The 18,132-nt window shown below is 36.1% G+C and overlaps 1 protein-coding gene across 2 annotated transcripts in view; it reads left to right on the top strand.

The window, feature by feature from the left end:
• The window catches only part of LOC136030852 (E3 ubiquitin-protein ligase UBR2-like), a 151,719-nt gene extending 144,215 nt beyond the window's left edge, over positions 1 to 7,504 (top strand). Inside the window, exons 28-29 of one of the 2 annotated variants that reach the window (XM_065709903.1) lie at positions 2,940 to 3,078; positions 6,828 to 7,504. In XM_065709903.1, the coding sequence (XP_065565975.1) occupies positions 2,940 to 3,078; positions 6,828 to 7,027 (339 nt within the window). In that variant the 3' untranslated portion in view covers positions 7,028 to 7,504. The remainder of the gene's footprint in view (positions 1 to 2,939; positions 3,079 to 6,827) is intronic. The other variant, XM_065709902.1, reaches the window with a different exon arrangement.
• Positions 7,505 to 18,132: the final 10,628 nt, after the last annotated feature.

The following is an 18,132-nucleotide window of genomic DNA, read 5'->3' as shown; positions in this document are numbered from 1 at the left end:
ATATTTTATATATATCATATATATATATATATATATACATATATATATATATATATATATATATATTTATATATATATTTATATATATATATATATATATATATATATATATATATATATTATATATATATATTTAACTAAAAAAATTGAACTACTGGTTTGGTTAAAAAAAATTGTGTATTTGTCGGCCAAATTTGAATTTAAATGGAATAGTTGTGGACATCAAGCCATGGCTAATTGTAGAAATATCCAAGACAGATAGTCCAATTGAGTGAGAAGAAAAACCTGGCATTAATTCCCCCCCCCCCCCTTCATTGCCGACGTTACCATCTCCCACTTATGCTACACTTCTCATGTCAGTCCACAATGCCGAACTACAGTCAATCTGTTGGAGATTCTAGCAAGGTATTCACGCTCGTTTCTTCCATTAATGGAAAATGTCAATTATAATTGAAAATTTTCATGAGACCAATAATTGAAACATGAGACCAATAATTTCGCCTAGAATCAGAGGCAAACAAGCATCTGAAGCCAAATATGGGCCATTCTACAATGAGCGTCAATCAGGCCAAGGCAATTGATTCAGTTTGTAAACTTAAACATTTGCTAGACTAATAAAAAAGTTAATTTAATGTTAGTTGAAGACCAAGTTAGACTGAAATTGCCAAGGGGAATAAGAGTTCAACCCAAAGCCTACAAGGGCCTCCTATCTGCCTCGAATGTTATACAAGTGAACTTGCAATTATAAACTAAGGCATATGGGCTCAAAAAAAATTCAGCTGTCTTTCCTTTTTTTTTCTTTTTCTTTTTTTTTAAGAATTAACGACGCTTCTTGACTACTAAGGTCCCTGCGTCGGCCCTGCAGTGCATTCCTGCAGCGTGATTCGATCTCTGGGTCCCGTATTACCAAGCTAAGGTCAAATCCACTGCGCCACCACAGGACACTATCTTTGCTTGTGTCTTGGGTTTATATCATTTTAATTAAAATGGAATAGTTGTGGGCATCAAGTCGTGGCTAATTGGAGAAAAAGCCAAGACAGATAGTCCAATCGAGTGAGAAGAAAAATCTGGCATTAATTTCTCCCCTTCATTGCCGACATTACCATCTCCCACTTATACTACACCTCTTATGTCACTCCACAATCCCGAACTAGAGTCAATCTGTTTGAGGTTCTAGCAAGGTATTCTTCCATTATAGCTTGCTTGTTACTAGTCTCGAAGTTGCTTTTCTATTTTCTTTTCTTTTCTATAACAGAAAGTTTGAACAAAAAGAAAATGGATAAACAAAGACAACTGTCCATCTCCAGGGAAAATGAGTTTCTACTGAGGCTCGTGAATATGAGTGAGGCTGATATAATGAACTACAAACTTTAAAAAAAAAAATTCAAAATGGCTTCCATTTGCCTGAACACGCCGACGAAGTCTGTTTGATAGTCTTAAGGATAGACTAGATAGACTTAAGGAATCATTGTGAGAAAAGCGGGCGGTCTGACAAACAAACACGAGCAATTGCTGTTGCCTTCTTGAAAGAAGCCACTGATCGCTTACGGAGAGTGGTGGGTTCAAGTGATTCTGTGGACATCGTCTTGGTCAATTCCCTACTAGAGAGTGGCATGCGTGAGAGGACGAAAAAAAAAACGAAGCAAATGAAAAAGTTGAAGCGGGCGGAAAAGGACATACAAAAGAGGAAGCTGAACCTGATGAGCAAGTTTATCAGTCTCTCAAAGAAGTAGAAGAAGTGGATGAGTTAGCTTGCAAGTCGAAGTTTTATGGTTTGTTTTTGCTTGCTACTAGTCTCGAAGTTGCTTTTCTATTTTTGTTTTAAGTAAACATAACAGACAGTTTGAACAAAAAGAAAATGGACAAATAAAGATAACTGTCCATCTCCAGGGAAAATGAGTTTCTTCCGAGGCTCGTGAATATTATAATTTTTAGGCTGACTTGGCCATTGGTTTCTGATTCATGAGCAAAGGAATGTTTTGACCTTGAATGGCAATCAAAATCTTTTCCCACTTTGGTCCTTAGTGGTCCCTTTTCTCACCCTAAAAGTCCCTTGACAGGTCATCAAGTCCCTTTCCTAAGAAGCAGGAATCATTCCGAGTCCTGGTATATGCCATAAAAGAAAAAAAAATCTTTGGAAGTAGTCTTAATGAAAGCAAAAAAGTAACTCAAGACAATACAGAAATGAAAACACCGTTCGAAAATCAAATTGTGCATTATTTCTTTCCATCGCTACTAACGCAACCTTTCCTATTGTTTTGATTGATGTTAAGACGACCAATTGATCTTTTTTACAATGAGAACGGACGTTTCCTGGGTCTCTTTTATTAAATTATCATCAGTAATGCTCATAAAAATACCTCGGTATTTTTGTTTAAACTGGCGTTTTGTGTATCCATTTTTTTTTTATTACTTCCCTAAAAGATTGTGGTAACTCGTTTAGTGTGGATACTGAGGTTCATTCATCAACAGTACTAAATGAATTGTGCTTTTAAATCGTGGAGGGCTTGCGCAGAATCGAAATTCTCATGTGGTTTTTGTCAAGTTTTCCTTATTTTCTCTGTACATAGTACGTTATATCTAAATGAGTACCTGGAGGAATCTGGGGAAGTTGAACAGGTAGGGTGTGCGAAAGCACAGGATGGTTGACCCCCAACCCCCCATTGCACTTCCTGGCTGAAGGGCCAAGAAACGGAGATCAGCACCGCCGGTAGGGACTGTAAAGTCTAATGCCATATCCTTTACCATACCTTTAGTACGCTATATGCAGCCAGTTTGGTCTTATAATTTATTTAGACGAGTGAGTTGATATCTAGAGTATATATTTGTCCTAAAATTTGTCTGGCATCCAGCTATGTGCTATTCTTATTTTAATTTGGCAGTTTGAAAGAAAAGAAAAACGAAAAAAACTAGAACACTAAATTCTTGCTTCCTTCCAGAGCTATTGCTGTCAAGTGGAATTACAGGGAGTTTCTGTTGGGGCCTGCACAAATCACGCCCATTATTGCGGAGCTGGTGTTGGAATATTCCTTAGAGTAAGAGAATGCAAGATAATGCTGTTGGCTGGTCAGTCCAAAGGTGTGTTTTTTTCTTTTTTTCACAAGAAAGTCCTTGTGCCATAATGTGTTTTGTCCTTGAAAATAAATCAGGCGTATGAATAGTGAAAAGCATGCAACACGGAATCTGATAACTGATCAAAGATTTTCGAAATGGAACGCAGGGGGTGGGACAGTATCACGGACGAGGGGGATGAGAGGTAGTGGCACGACCGTATCAAGAATTTTTGTTCGGGAATGGAGGGTTTAATAAAAGATTTTTTTTGAAGGGGGTGGGTTACCAGAAGAATTTTTATTTTGGGGGATATCAAAAGAATGTCTAGTTGGGAGAGGCCTGGGGTTTTATTTGCATTTTCTCGATTAATTAACGAGTCTGAGAAATATTTGGGATGGATGGAAAGAAGTTTCAAACCCGATGAACACCCCCCCCCCTCCCCACCTCCTCCACCCCTGGTAACACGGCCCTGGGTAGTGGTAAGTGGAACCAGTAACTAGTTCAAATGTAAATAGCTAGTGTATACAGGGCTGGAGAAATAGGACGTTTCATTGAATAATTAGGATTTTGGGATTAATAAGAATATGGACTGGATCTTTCATCTCGGTAGAAAGACCTTTCTTTCTCCCAAGGTTCTTTCTCCCATGTAGAGTTGCCAAAACTGTAACTTTTTTTCAAACAAATGATCTGGATTTTAACTTTTAGGGAGTTATGGACAAGTCAATATGTCCACCGAGGGATAATGGATATGTCCATCTTTGTTAGTTCTTATCCTAGCAGAAAGATTGTCGATTCACTACTAGTTACAGTTTGATAGTTGACATTCATTACGTGAATTTGCTGTGAAAATAATGTAAAAAACCGTAAGAGTCAATCCCACAACTCCTGGAAGACTAATGTCCGGGCCACGTGATAGTTACACTTGCCCATAAAATCAGAGTCGTGCGCAACTATAGCACCAGTTATCTATGCTGTTTGCAATTACTCGATTTAAAGACTTTACAACTCTACAACTACACATCGTTACCAATAGAAGATAAAATTTTCTGAAAACTTGTTGAAATTTTCCAATAATTAATACATGAATAAATCTCATGGAGCAATACAAACTTAAAACAAATATGTTTTTAATTATATAAATAACTTTGAATTTACCCCTTATCGTCATAAAAGGTGGTCGGCGTTTACCCCCCTTCGGAAAATACCCCCCCCCCTCCCACTGTAGAAAATAAGACTTTCCAAATTTGGGAATTTTATTTAAGTATTGTTTTTTTATTATCTGTAGGAGGAAGGAATTTTGGTGATTGTGTATTATACGCCGCTCATTCAAGTTTAAGCTGTGTAAAACTCGAGAACAAGCCGATTTCTTCGTTGGTTTCTTTCATCTTAGTGTGAGACAAGACAAAAATAAGTGACAGAATAGATGGGAAATATATAATTTGGGCTAAATATTTGCACGTAACGTGGGGGGGGGGAGTGGTTAAAGTGTTTGGACAGTTCGAAGTCAGAAAGCAATTCTTACTTTATAATATGCAAAATAAATGTACCCCTCTCCTAATGTGCATATATATATATAGCCCAAATTTGTGTCTAAAGTAACGAAGAATCCGTTTTTTTCTCAAGTACTACCCATCGTAAACTTGAGTGAGTGGCGTATAATACACAAGTACCGGAATTTTTCATGGAAAGTAAGCTGGATTTCTCGGTAAAAACGAGCAGAAATTTTAAAACGAACAGAAATTACTAAGCATACGAAAGGAGTTGTCCTTCCACAAAACCTTGCTATTTACGCTAAAGTTTTGACTTTTTGTCCTAATTCTTTAAGAACGATTCCTGAAACACAATGGCTGTTTAATTAGAAAAATAGGTTTTGTTTATAAAAAAAGGTTAAGAGCGAGGTCAGGAGGAGGAGGCAACCTTCATATGCGTAATAATTTTTTTTCGTTTTAGGTTCGATATTGCTCCTTACTTTCAGTTGAAACTTGCTTTTTTCATTTAATTACTTACAGATAGTATTTGTTAATGGGAAACATACGGAACAAGTTTTTCAAAGAAAAGTAAAGAGCATGATTAAACTAAAAATGAGCAGAAATAAAGTCAAATAATCTTCAAAGTAAAAACTATGGAGTCTAAAAAATAAAAAATAAAAAATTAAATATTTTTCTGTAAAAAAAAAAACTATCAATAAAAAATGAACAGAAATTAATTTAAAAATTTTCTCTGCAAAACAAGTTCGTCAAAGAATAGTAAAGAGCTTCATTAAGCCAAAAATAAGTAAAAATAAATTCCAATAATTTTCCAAGCGTAAAACTACCACAAATCACCATTAATAAATTAATTAAACCCAAAACGAACAGAAATTACAATAAATTATCGATTCAAACTCAAACGAGCAAAAATTAACAAAGGTAGGATTGACAACCCCCACAACTTCTCCACACCTGAACATAGTTTGCACTTTAATGAAAACAAAATAGACTTTAAATGATTTCACTGTTTTGACTTAAATAAATAAAAAGTATTAAGACTATAATGAATAAATATCGGGATATGTTTCTTCCAAATGTAAAACTACCACAATACCGACAATACACAGTTTTTTTTTTTTTTTTTTTTTTTTTTTTTTTTTTTTTTTTTTTTTTAATACTTAAGTGCAAATTATGTTCTGGTTTTGAGAAGACGTGGGTGTTGTCAGTCCTACTCTTTTTAATTTTGATCGTTTTGAGTTTGACTAGGCTATCTATTGTGATGTCTGTTAGTTTTGGGTTTCATTTATTTATTAATGGTGATTTGTGGTAGTTTTACATTTGGAAGATAAGAAAAATAAACTCGTAAAATTGGACAACTTTTTCGTCCGTAAAAACTTAAACTATAAGAATATGTTGGTTCCCAAAGCCAACGAATATGTTGGTTCCCAAAGCCAACTAACCTTTCAAAGGAAAGCTAAACCTTCTTAAACGTTTTGGTGCCATACGTTTTAGCTTAATTTTGATGATTATTCGCCTAAATTTCTTTTTTCTTCAATTTTTTTCTCATTTTGCGCCTGCTACTGCCAAAAGTTGCAGAAGTTCATATAGAACTCTTTTCAACAAAAATGGCTTTGCGTTTTTTAAGTTTTTAAGATACTTTTGATGTGTAAATTCTTCTTTGTCCTGTTCCTTAGCACTTAAAAAAAAAACTTAAACCTTAGCACTTAAACTTAAAAAAAACTCACAAAAAACCTTATTTTCCACGATTGGGGGGGGAGGGTATTTTCCGGAGGTATTTTCCACGGGGAAGGCATTTTCCTTCGGGGGGGGGGGTGAAGCCTATAACCATCAAAAACAGTTTCCTTAAAATTTTAAAATCTTTTTTGTTCATTTTGATGATAACAGGGGGCCCTTTCAAATGCGGGGCCCGATTTGACCCTAATCGCTCCAATTGCCCTTTATCCGGCCCTGAATATGCGTACTACTTATCTAGCACCAGTTATGTATGTTATTTTTAATTACTCGAGCTGTGTGCTGTTCCACTTTCAAGCATAAAACATGCTATTGACCAATCAGAGTCAATCTTTTAAGCATAATTTTTTTAAACCAAGGGGGGGGGGGGACAAAAATGCACAAATTCATACTTTTTTAGATAGCAGTGCTATAATTATAATTTTATTACTACCCGTACCGTCATGTGGTAAGTAGCTTTCTTAGGGTTCTTCAACCGAATATCATCCTTCCTAGATATAGCGTCTGAAATCATGGCTTTACTATTTCAGAATTTAATTCTGTATGTTTTTTTAGGCTGTTACATGCCACCCCCTTATCTGGATAAATATGGAGAGACCGATCAAGGTCTAAGACGTGGCGACCCACTACATCTATGCAAAGCAAGCTATAATAAGTGGCAACGCCTGTGGTTATCTCACAGTGTTCAGGAACACATTTCTCATGCTATGGAAACGAGTCAAAGTCTTCTGCAAACCGATTGGCACCATGTGTGAACGCAACTTAATATTGAACTTCTCATTCGTTTTTATGTCGGCAACGGAATTTCGTAATCTTAATTAGAAGTCATTAAAAGTGTATATGCGGATCTTCTTTAAATCCCTGTTTTGATTATCGCAGTCAATTTTGTATTGTTGTAAAGTGAGAGGAAGATTGTTCTAAGTATGTGTCCTATTTTGATGTAAATAGCAAAATAATTTGTCGGATTTATGCAACCATTTGAACACATACTTTGTTAGGATCTGAACCACCTTTTTACAGTGATGTAGTTATTGAATGTTTTGAATCTTATGAAAATATAACACTAGGTGAAGAAAGAATTATTTCATCAAGTAGTTATTAGTTTCTTTTTTCACTTTAGTCAACTTTGTCTGTTGCGCGGAATTTCGGTGCAGTTTGAATAGTCTATTCTCAAAAAAACTGTTTTGTGTTTTTAAATCTTTTCTTTGTTTAATATAAAATTGCTTTAATCACTTTTGCAGTCATTATTTAAAGTTCAGTGAACTGGATTGGGTATCGTAGATATCATAGTTATCTTTGTTTAAGCAGGTTACCAATGCTTAGTCAACTTCATCGGTAAATTACCGACTAGACTACCAAGATAGATTACCATTTGGTAAGCTACCAAAGTCTATTACCATTAAATTACCAAGTAGATTACCAGCGCTTGGTCAACTTCATGGTTAAATTACCGACTAGATTACCAAGCAAGATTACCATTTGGTAATCCACCAAAGTATATTGCCAATTAGATTACCTACACTGTTTCAAATTCATTGCATAAATTTAAATCATTCATATACATTGTATTCCTTTTAAGTCACCAAAAAATTCAAAACCCAGTGAAGTCGAGAAAAGTGGCTAATGTCTTGACCGGACATCCCGTAAGTCCTGTTTGGTATCAAAGAAACCAAATAAAAAGTAAAAAAAGTCTAGTACACAACAGCGCACAATAATTTATAATTCAAAAAGTAAAAATCCAAGTATTTCTGATTGCTGAATGGAACCTGTTGTACGTGACATTAACCAGATATGAGCTTTTGGTTTCTATTTAACGTGTAAGCACTGGAATAATATTAAGCGTGTAGGCATTAGCGTGTAATAGCCGTCCTGGCCGAGTCCATTGTAGCGCTGGATCGAGGATCCTTTGTCTGAGAGGGCGATGGTTCGTATCCTAGTGTACTTAATTATTTTTTTTAGGGACGGTGGTCGGTGCCGTGACTCCGTAAGCTCAGCCAGAGTCGACCCAGCTCTAAATGAGTACCTGGAGAAATATGGGGAAGGTAAACAGGAAGGGTGTGCGAAAGCACAGGATGGTTGGCCCCCTACCCCTCATGGCACTTCCTGGCTGAAGGGCCAAGAAACAGAGATCAGTACCGCCGGTAGGGACTGTAAAGTCTAATACCGTATTCTTTACCTCTTTAGCATTTGCGTGTAAACACTAGAATAACCAAATGACAGAGCACTGTTAGAGTTGTTTTGGCCCCCTTTTCTATATTTATGCATTTTTTTTTGCCTAAAACTTCAGATGGGTGGCTTGTCTCATCTCAAGAATCTAGTCACTATACTGACTCATCAGTTTGCATTTCGCTTAATGGTAATTAGCTGATTATCCTCTAGGAATTTTCCCTGTGGAAAATTTCACTCCGCTGACAACCCCTACGGCCAAAATTAAGCACAAAAAAGAAAAGTATGACAAATAAAAACCTATACATGGAAATATAGGCAGAATATATGTTGCAGAATATGCTATACAGTATTCTGAATATTCACCGTACAACACTGAGCCTTCGTTTAACTGTCTAATAAATCTACGGAAATGAAAAAAGAAGATAGATCTACCGAGAATGCTAACTGGTGCAATCCAATTTATTCTATTACAGTACAGAATAGACCCTAGTGGACAATTTTATCTATAAAAAGGTAATATTTTCACTATGCGTTTTGTGATAATATCATAGCGTGAAATGGAAATTTTGTAAAAACATATATTTACTAATAAGCACAATTTTTAATATTTTGGAACTATCTATAGATTCAAAGTACTTTACTTAATTATTTATATCGGTTTTAAAATGATAAAAACTTAAATTTAAATTTGCTAGTAAATACAAAAGATAAGCGCTATTTTCAAAAGAGGAACAACTTTAGTATTTGTTTTCCTTGATACGAATAGGTCAAAACCGAAATCATGAATGGCTGTAGATCTAAAAACAGAAAATGATCAAAAAATTTTAGGGTTCATTATACCCAAGACAAAAAAAAACCTACCAAATCTTTTTCGTTATATTAGCACAAGTTGCAAATTCCTGTCTGATCTTTGTGTGGAATTACTCAAACAAAATACATATATGCAACTTAAAAGATCAAACTGAAAGAGTTTAGGAAACCGGGTATGAAGTCAAAGTTTTTACTTGCCCCTTGGCAAATTCTTACCTGAGTAATAACTGAAAATCTCATTATTTTAAACAAAACAAAATCCAAATAAAAACCAGTATTTGGAAATACAGGCATAATATATTGTGCAGAATATTCTTTAGAGTATTTTGAATATTCTGAATATTTACCGTGCAACTGAACCTTCGTTTGACTGTCTAATAAATCTATGCAAATAAAAAAAAAGAAATAGATCTGCCATGAACGCTAACTGTTGCAACCCAATTTATTCTATTACAGTACAGAATAGACCCTAGTGGACAATTTTATCTATAAAAAAAGCAATATTTTAACTACGAGTTCTGTAATAATATCATTGCGTGAAACGAAATTTTTGTAAAAAAATATACATTTATTAATAAACACAGATTTTAATATTTTGGAAGTACGTAGAGAATCAATCTTTTTTATTTAATTCTTCACATAAGTTTTAAGATAATCAAAACTTTCATTTAAATTGGTTAGTAAAAACAAGAGATAAAAATTATTTTCAAAGAGAAACAACTTTAGTATTTGTTTTCCTTGATGCGAACAGTAATTGAATACGAAAAGGTAAGTGAAAAAGGTACAGTTAAGGTGAAAAATAATGAAAATTAACGTTTAAAATGGTAGAAAGAAAGTACATTGTTAGAATCGCCTTGCCCGGTCAAAGTGATTCTAATAATGCACCTTGTCATTCGATCTGACTCTAATATTAGGTGTAGTTGGCCTTTTTTACTATGAGACGAGATCGTCTCTTACAAGATTGCTAGCTACCGCTGCAACCAGGACTAAATCTGATGAAACTTACTTAGTCCCCATTTATAATGTACTATATCGATCCTTTATGTAGTGATTTTCCAGTACCCTGCTAGCTAAGGAGAAAGAACAAAAAAAAGATATCGTCGATACAGAATATCGTAGTTTAAGCCAGTTATCTTATTTTTCAAGCCAATGGATTTTACTCGTTATTCAAGCCAAGGCGCAATAAATTGCCTACGTAGAGATTTTGGACAAGGAGATTTTAATAGTATAGTTTGGGGTTCGATCTGACATTATTTTTTTAGTTATGGGCCATCGTCGTGGACGTAATCGTACCACACTAGGTTGCTAGCTACCGCTGCAACCCGGATAACTACCGCTTCAGTCGGGATGTATAAATGCTGCATACCCTTATTACGTCATATATGGTTACAACCTACGATTATGACGTCATTCACCAAGTTTTTGCATGAATAATGCACTTTTTTTTACACATTTTTAATACAAAAGGCACTAGATGTGGAAATTCCCTTTCAAATGAGCCATTAAACAGCTCTGTATGATGTTCCAGGAAAAGAAAAAAAAGATGCGGTCAATACAGAATACCGTACTTCAAGCAACTAATCTTGTTTTTCAAACCAATAGATATTATTCAATCCAAAGGACGGTAAGTTTCCTATATAGGGTTTTGGAAAAGATGATCCAAATAATGTACTTCTTGTTTTGACCTATCACTATTCTTAGAAGTTGTGGGCTATTATATATACATATATACTAGCTGTTGGCGCCAACACCTAGTTGGCGGGGGCGCTTCGCCCTCCCCAAGCCCCCCCACGCGCGTAAGTCGTTACGCGCCATTGTAGTTTTGTCCCTGTGTCCCACCTGTGAATATAGATAGATATATATATGTTTTTAATTATGTAAAACTTGCGAATATACAACATTCTTCGCTCTCTTATTGTCTGTGCATATAAATAGATTGTCAGGTTTACCGACTCTTGAACATGCAACATATAATTGTCCATGGGAAAAACAATCCGTATTCAGATCTATACCTCATTATTCTAATGATTGCCCTTGAGCTTTGTTGATGGTAATTACTAATCAAACATTCCCTGTGTCCCCGTCGTCATTTATATATCCCCCTGTGCCCCCCGGCGTCCCCGTTGTAGTTGTGTCCCTGTGTCCCGGTCGTCATTTATATTCCCTGTGTCCCGGTCGTCATTTGTATCCCGGTGTCCCGGTCTTTATATACATTCGTTTTTGAAATGGTATATGATGAAATAAATTTTTGTATTTTTCCCCTTTTTTTCTTTTTAGTTTTTTTTTTATTTTTAGTTTTTTAGTTTTGTTTTTCTCCTTTATTTTTCATTTTTTTTTTCCTTTTTTTATTTAATATTCTTTTTTAGTTTTTTTAGTTATTAGCTTTTTTAGTTTTCTTATTAGTTTTTAGTTTTTTTTTCTTTTTATTTTTTTGTAGTTTTTACCTTTTTTTTAGTTTTTTTTAGTTTTTTTTTTACTTATGTCCTGGTCGTCATTTATACTCCCTGTGTCCCGGTCGTCATTTGTGTCCCGGTGTTTTGTTGATGGTGATTGCTAATCGAACATTCCTTGTGTCCCGGTCGCTTTCTCTTTGGGTGTCCCGGTCGTCATTTATATTCCCTCTGTGCCGGTGTCCCGGTCGTCATTTGTGTCTCGATGTCCCGGTCTGTAATTTTGTCAGTCGAAAACATGACGTCAGTCGACACACAAACATGCCGTCACTCGACAGACACACACACACACACAGAGACAACTTATTTTTATATATATAGATATATACTAGCTGTTGGGGTGGCGCTTCGCGCCACCCCAACACCTAGTTGGTGGGGGCGTTACATGCCATATTAGTTACCCGCCATTGTAGTTGTGTCCGTGTGTCCCACCTGTGAATAGAAATATATATATATATATATATATATATATATATATATATATATATATATATATATATATATATCATGAAAAGAGAAATCACCAATGCAACAGCACAAACACAAAAAAAAAAAAAAAAAAAAAAGAGACAGAAGGAGAAAAGGAAGACTGTTTTCCTAAATTAGTGATTAATATAGACCAGCACTTGAATGAGGCCTTAACCCTACTCATCCATACAATCACATAGGTCAAACAGCATAGCCACACACAATCAACCATAAAGAATAATCCATGGACAGGCAGTCATGTCGTCAATAATATATATATATATATATATATATATATATATATATATATATATATATATATATATATATATATATATATATATATGTGTGTGTGTGTTTTAACTACGTAAAACTTGTGAATATACAACATTTTTCGCTATCCCATTGTCTGTGCATATAAATAGATTGTCAGGTTTTCTGACTCTTGCAACATATAATTGTCCATGGGAAAAACAATCCATATTCAGATCTATACCTCATTATTCTAATGATTGCCCTTGAGCTTTGTTGATGATGATTGCTAATCGAACATTCCCTGTGTCCCCGTCGTCATTTATATATCCCCCTGTGCCACCCGGCGTTCCCGTTGTAATTGTGTCCCTGTGTCCCGGTCGTCATTTATATTCCCTGTGTCCCGGTTGTCATTTGTTTCCCGGCGTCCCAGTTTGTAATTTCTCTTTGAGTGTCCCGGTCGTCATTTATATTCCCTGTGTCCCAGTCGTCATTTGTGTCCCGGTGCCCCGGTCTGTAATTTCTCTTCGAACAATCCCTGTGTCCCGGTCGTCATTTATGTTCCCTGTGTCCCGGTCGTGATTTGTGTCCAGGTGTCCCACTCTGTAATTTCTCTTTGAGTGTCCCGGTGATTTCAACTTTTTCCGGAAGACACGGGCCGTAATGTCATGTCTATGAACCGCCGATTGTCCTTGAAGTAAAAGCTGCTGTATCTCGTCCCAAGATTGGTTACATGTAAATGTAATAAATAAATCTGGACGACCATAGAGACGAACATACGCAATAGCATATTGAGCATATTCATGCATATGACGGGGACTGCCAGCATATGACGAAGGTTAATTTGTTAATCTTCCAACGTTTGTGGTATTACCGTCATTTACAACTGCATCTCGCAAATGAATGTATTGTTCAGAGCGGAGCTTGGTCTGATTCAGACGGATAAACAGCAAACGTCTTGACTCAATTTTTGCATACATATCAACGATGTATTGGTGAAACAATTGGCGGTATTTTAAAATATAATTGTCGTCATCCTGCCGAATCATTAGTCTATAGGAATAATAATGCAGTGCACTGCATTTCTTATTCATTTCTTTGTTAGTGGCTGGATTTATCAATTTAATATTAAAGTGATAGCCGTCGGCTCCATCCCAAAAAAATGATAGGATATTGTAGGGCATCGTAGCATCAATGAGTTTCAGCAATTCTTACCAACTGAGCGTTTCGCTTACGAAGAATAATATCTCGAGGTAAAAACTGATCACCGACCATAACGATTGCCACTTCGTCGATAGTTGGAGCATTGTATCTACGCACATGTTGACCAGGAGGCGTTTTGTCAGCGGAAATAACAATTTTATGCGTATCAGTAGGCATCAAATCGATGGCTGTTTTGAACAGACGCACTAAATTATTATTTTCGTGGAAAAGATGTTGCAATTGGGAAATGATTGTCCTTTCAACGTCGGGAGAAATTTCGCAACGTGCATTCAATTCAGAATTTCTATCACTGATGAAGTACAATTGTAAAAATTTATGATTCTCGCCTGAGAATGGTAGAAGGGACCCTGCTCTATGATAAATTTGCCCTTTTACTTTGAAAGTAGGCATAAATTGATCTGGATTTTCGATTTGGCCACCAAACGACGTCATTTGGAAACATGAGCTATATTTTCTGATCTGTGATAAAAAAAACCTTAGATTCTGACGTAGTTCCAGTAAGCAAAGTCTTCAATGGCTCTGGTGGTGCAGCCAGTGGAGGAAGTTTAACTTTTCCTGAGGCGCAACACATTCCCATTGTTTCACCATTGAATTTCAAGGCCTTGCAATAGGGAAAATTTTAGACATAGTCCCGATTTGAACACATCTACTCAAGCTATAATCATCGACTGGGCTGTACCTGAATGCCAGGCGATAATTTTAAGGTTGCTCTTGTGATTCCTCGGCACGCTTTCCTTTCTTACTTTTTCTATCAGCCGCAAGCCTGTGTTCTTGCTGTTCTTGTGATTCCTCGGCACGCTCTCTTTTCCTACTTTCTCTATCAGCCGCAAGCCTGTTTTCACACTGTTGTTGTGGTTCCTCGGCACGCTTTCTTTTCTTACTTTCTCTATCAGCCGCAAGCCTGTTTTTATGCTGTTCTTGTGATTCCTCGGCACGCTTTCTGTTCTTACTTTCTCAATCAGCCGCAAACCTGTTTTCTTGCTGTTCTTGTGATTCCTCGGCACGCTTTCTTTTCTTACTTTCTCTATCAGCCGCAAGCCTGTTTTTATGCTGTTCTTGTGATTCCTCGGCACGCTTTCTGTTCTTACTTTCTCAATCAGCCGCAAACCTGTTTTCTTGCTGTTCTTGTGATTCCTCGGCACGCTTTCTTTTCTTATTTTCTCTATCAGCCGCAAGCCTGTTTTCACACTGTTGTTGTGGTTCCTCGGCACGCTTTCTTTTCTTACTTTCTCTATCAGCCGCAAGCCTGTTTTCTTGCTGTTCTCGTGATTCCTCGGCACGCTTTCTTTTCTTACTTTCTCTATCAGCCGCAAGCCTGTTTTCTTGCTGTTCTTGTGATTCCTCGGCATGCTTTCTTTTCTTACTTTCTCTATCAGCCGCAAGTTTTTTTGCATAGACTCTTTGAGCAGCTTCCTCGGCTGTTGCCATTGTAGGTTCTTCAGTCATTTTACAGTGAAACATTTTTCTGTCCACGATCTTCTTACAATTAAAAATTTGTCTTTGAACGATTTTCTTAAATACTTTTAATGACGTCATCGTCATAACAAACATGACGACATGATGACATGACGTCACTCGACAGACAGAAATATATATATATAGCTAGCTGTTGGGGTGGCGCTTCGCGCCACCCCAACACCTAGTTGGTGGGGGCGCTTTGCCCCCCCGCGCGCGTAAGTCGTTACGCGCCATTGTAGTTGTGTTCCTATGTCCCACCTGTGAATATATATATATATATATATATATATATATATATATATATATATATATATATATATATATATATATATATATATATATGTTTTTAACTACGTAAAACTTGCGAATATACAACATTCTTCGCTGTCCCATTGTCTGTGCATATAAATAGATTGTCAGGTTTACCGACTCTTGAGCATGCAACATATAATGGTCCATGGGAAAACAATCCGTATTCAGATCTATACCTCATGATTCTAATGATTGCCCTTGAGCTTTGTTGATGGTGATTGCTAATTGACCATTCCCTGTGTCGCCGTCGTCATTTATATATCCCCCTGTGCCCCCGGCGTCCCCGTTGTAGTTGTGTCCCTGTGTCCCGGTCGTCATTTATATTCCCTGTGTTCCGGTCGTCATTTATGTCCCGGTGTCCCAGTCTGTGATTTCTCTTTGAGTGTCCTGGGCGTCATTTATATTCCTTGTGTCCCGGTGTCCCGGTCGTCATTTGTGTCCCGGTGTCCCGGTCTGTATATACATTCGTTTTTGTATTGGTCTTTTTTTTAGTTTTTAGTTTTTTACCTTTTTTTTAGTTTTTTTAGTTATACCTCAGGATTCTAATGATTGCCCTTGAGTTGCTGATGGTGTTGATGGTGATTGCTAATAGAACATTCCCTGTGTCCCCGTCGTCATTTATATATCCTCCTGTGCCCCCCGGCGTCCCCGTTGTAGTTGTGTCCCTGTGTCCCGGTCGTCATTTATATTCCCTGTGTCCCGGTCGTCATTTGTATCCCGGTGTCCCGGTCTGTATATACATTCGTTTTTGAAATGGTATATGATGAAATAAATTTTTGTATTTTTCCCCTTTTTCCGTTTTTAGTTGTTTTTTTTTGGTTTTTACTTTTTTTTAGTTTTTTTTTGTTTTTTTCTTTTTTCTTTTTAGTTTTTTTTTATTTTTGTTTTTTTAGTTTTGTTTTTCTCCTTTATTTTTCATTTTTTTTCCTTTTTTTATTTTTTGTTCTTTTTTAGTTTTTTTAGTTTTTTAGCTTCTTTAGTTTTTTTATTAGTTTTTAGTTTTTTTTCTTTTTAGTTTTTTTGTAGTTTTTACCTTTTTTTTAGTTTTTTAGTTTGTTTTTACTTATGTTCTGGTCGTCATTTATACTCCCCGTGTCCCGGTCGTCATTTGTGTCCCGGTGCTTTGTTGATGGTGATTGCTAATCGAACATTCCTTGTGTCCCGGTCGCTTTCTCTTTGAGTGTCCCGGTCGTCATTTATATTCCCTATGTGCCGATGTCCCGGTCGTCATTTGTGTCCCGATGTCCCGGTCTGTAATTTCGTCAGTCGAAAACATGACGTCAGTCGACACACAAACATGACATCACTCGACACACACACACACACACACAGACAACTTATTTTTATATGTATAGATATAAGATATACAACTAAGATTTAATTTATATATCTTATATAAATATAAGATATAATATAAGATATAACATAATTTATATAAGATATAAAATAAATTAATATAAGATATAACATATATTTATATATAAGATATACTATATTTAGTAAGAGATAATTGTGTATTTATGTGTTGTATTTACTTTTTCTCGAAAATGGCTGCATATTTTTTTTTCGGAAAATTTGTGTCCTAAGACTTCTAGCCTAAAAAACGATATAGATAGGTCAGAAGTTTGAAAAAAATTCGTTTAGAGCCTTAATTCGAAAAAAATTTATGAGTGGCGTCATATTTACGAATACATTGCATACATACGTCATATTTGCCTCAGTAGTCGCAACTACCCTTGGCTAAAAAACATGCTGCCCCGGTTGCCGGGGATTTTGCGTCTTCTATACTACGCGATTGGGGCTCTTGGAAGGATTTTAAAGAAAGTTTTTCACAAAATATCATTTCTAGTGCGCAATCCCTCAGCGAGCGATTGAAATCACAACAAAGCGGAAAAGGTTTAAGAAGACCAAGGAACACCTCATCACTCGTCAGTCTCTACTCAGTTCAGAAGCGGAACACATCAGTCTTGTCAAAGAAGAAAAAGAAACCAAGAGAAAAAGTTGTTAGATCAAAAAAAAGGATTTCTTTTCCTAGAAATATCACAAAAAATCTCATCCCTCAGTCATCTCCTCATTGAATCTTTTCAATGCAGAAAATGTTGATGTGAGTTTAAAACCTGGTTACTATGAACAATTCTATCCGCAGCAATTACTCTCTGAAAACGTTCATGTTCAAATTTATTTTGGTGAAGACTATTTCTTAGATTTGACTTCCACATTCATAGATTTGCATGTGATTGTCAAAAAATCATTGGTTTAGCAGCATTATTGCCTACGTCATGACTCGGCAAATATAACCATAAAAAACCCAGTGCTGTGAAGGGGTTATCCTATGAAAATTGTGTATTGCACAATTTGTTTAAGTAAATAAGTGTCAACATAAATGGAATGTTGGTGAGCACAAGCAACAATCTATCTTAACTTTGTAAGTTACATACAGTTCATGTTCACGACCCCGGAGTCCTATAAGACGTTGAGGGACTTAGCAGTTGGTTATGAATATAAAACGGACACTGACGCTACCAGTATACCTTGAGAGACAACAACTAGTGATTTACATTTGGTTGGGAAAATAAATCATGAAGTATATAATATACCTCAATGGATGGCTCCCAATTGTAAGATTGATATGAAGCTTCAACTACCCCGTCAAATTTTATTTTGCGAAAAGAACTTGCGACTGCACCTAATTCAACACTCTCTGCTTGAGACTCTAG

Source organism: Artemia franciscana, chromosome 9 (assembly GCF_032884065.1).
Source record: "Artemia franciscana chromosome 9, ASM3288406v1, whole genome shotgun sequence".
In the NCBI taxonomy this organism is placed as follows: domain Eukaryota; kingdom Metazoa; phylum Arthropoda; class Branchiopoda; order Anostraca; family Artemiidae; genus Artemia; species Artemia franciscana.
The sequence above is the reverse complement of the archived record's forward strand: the minus strand, read 5'-3'. Positions and strand labels throughout refer to the sequence as shown.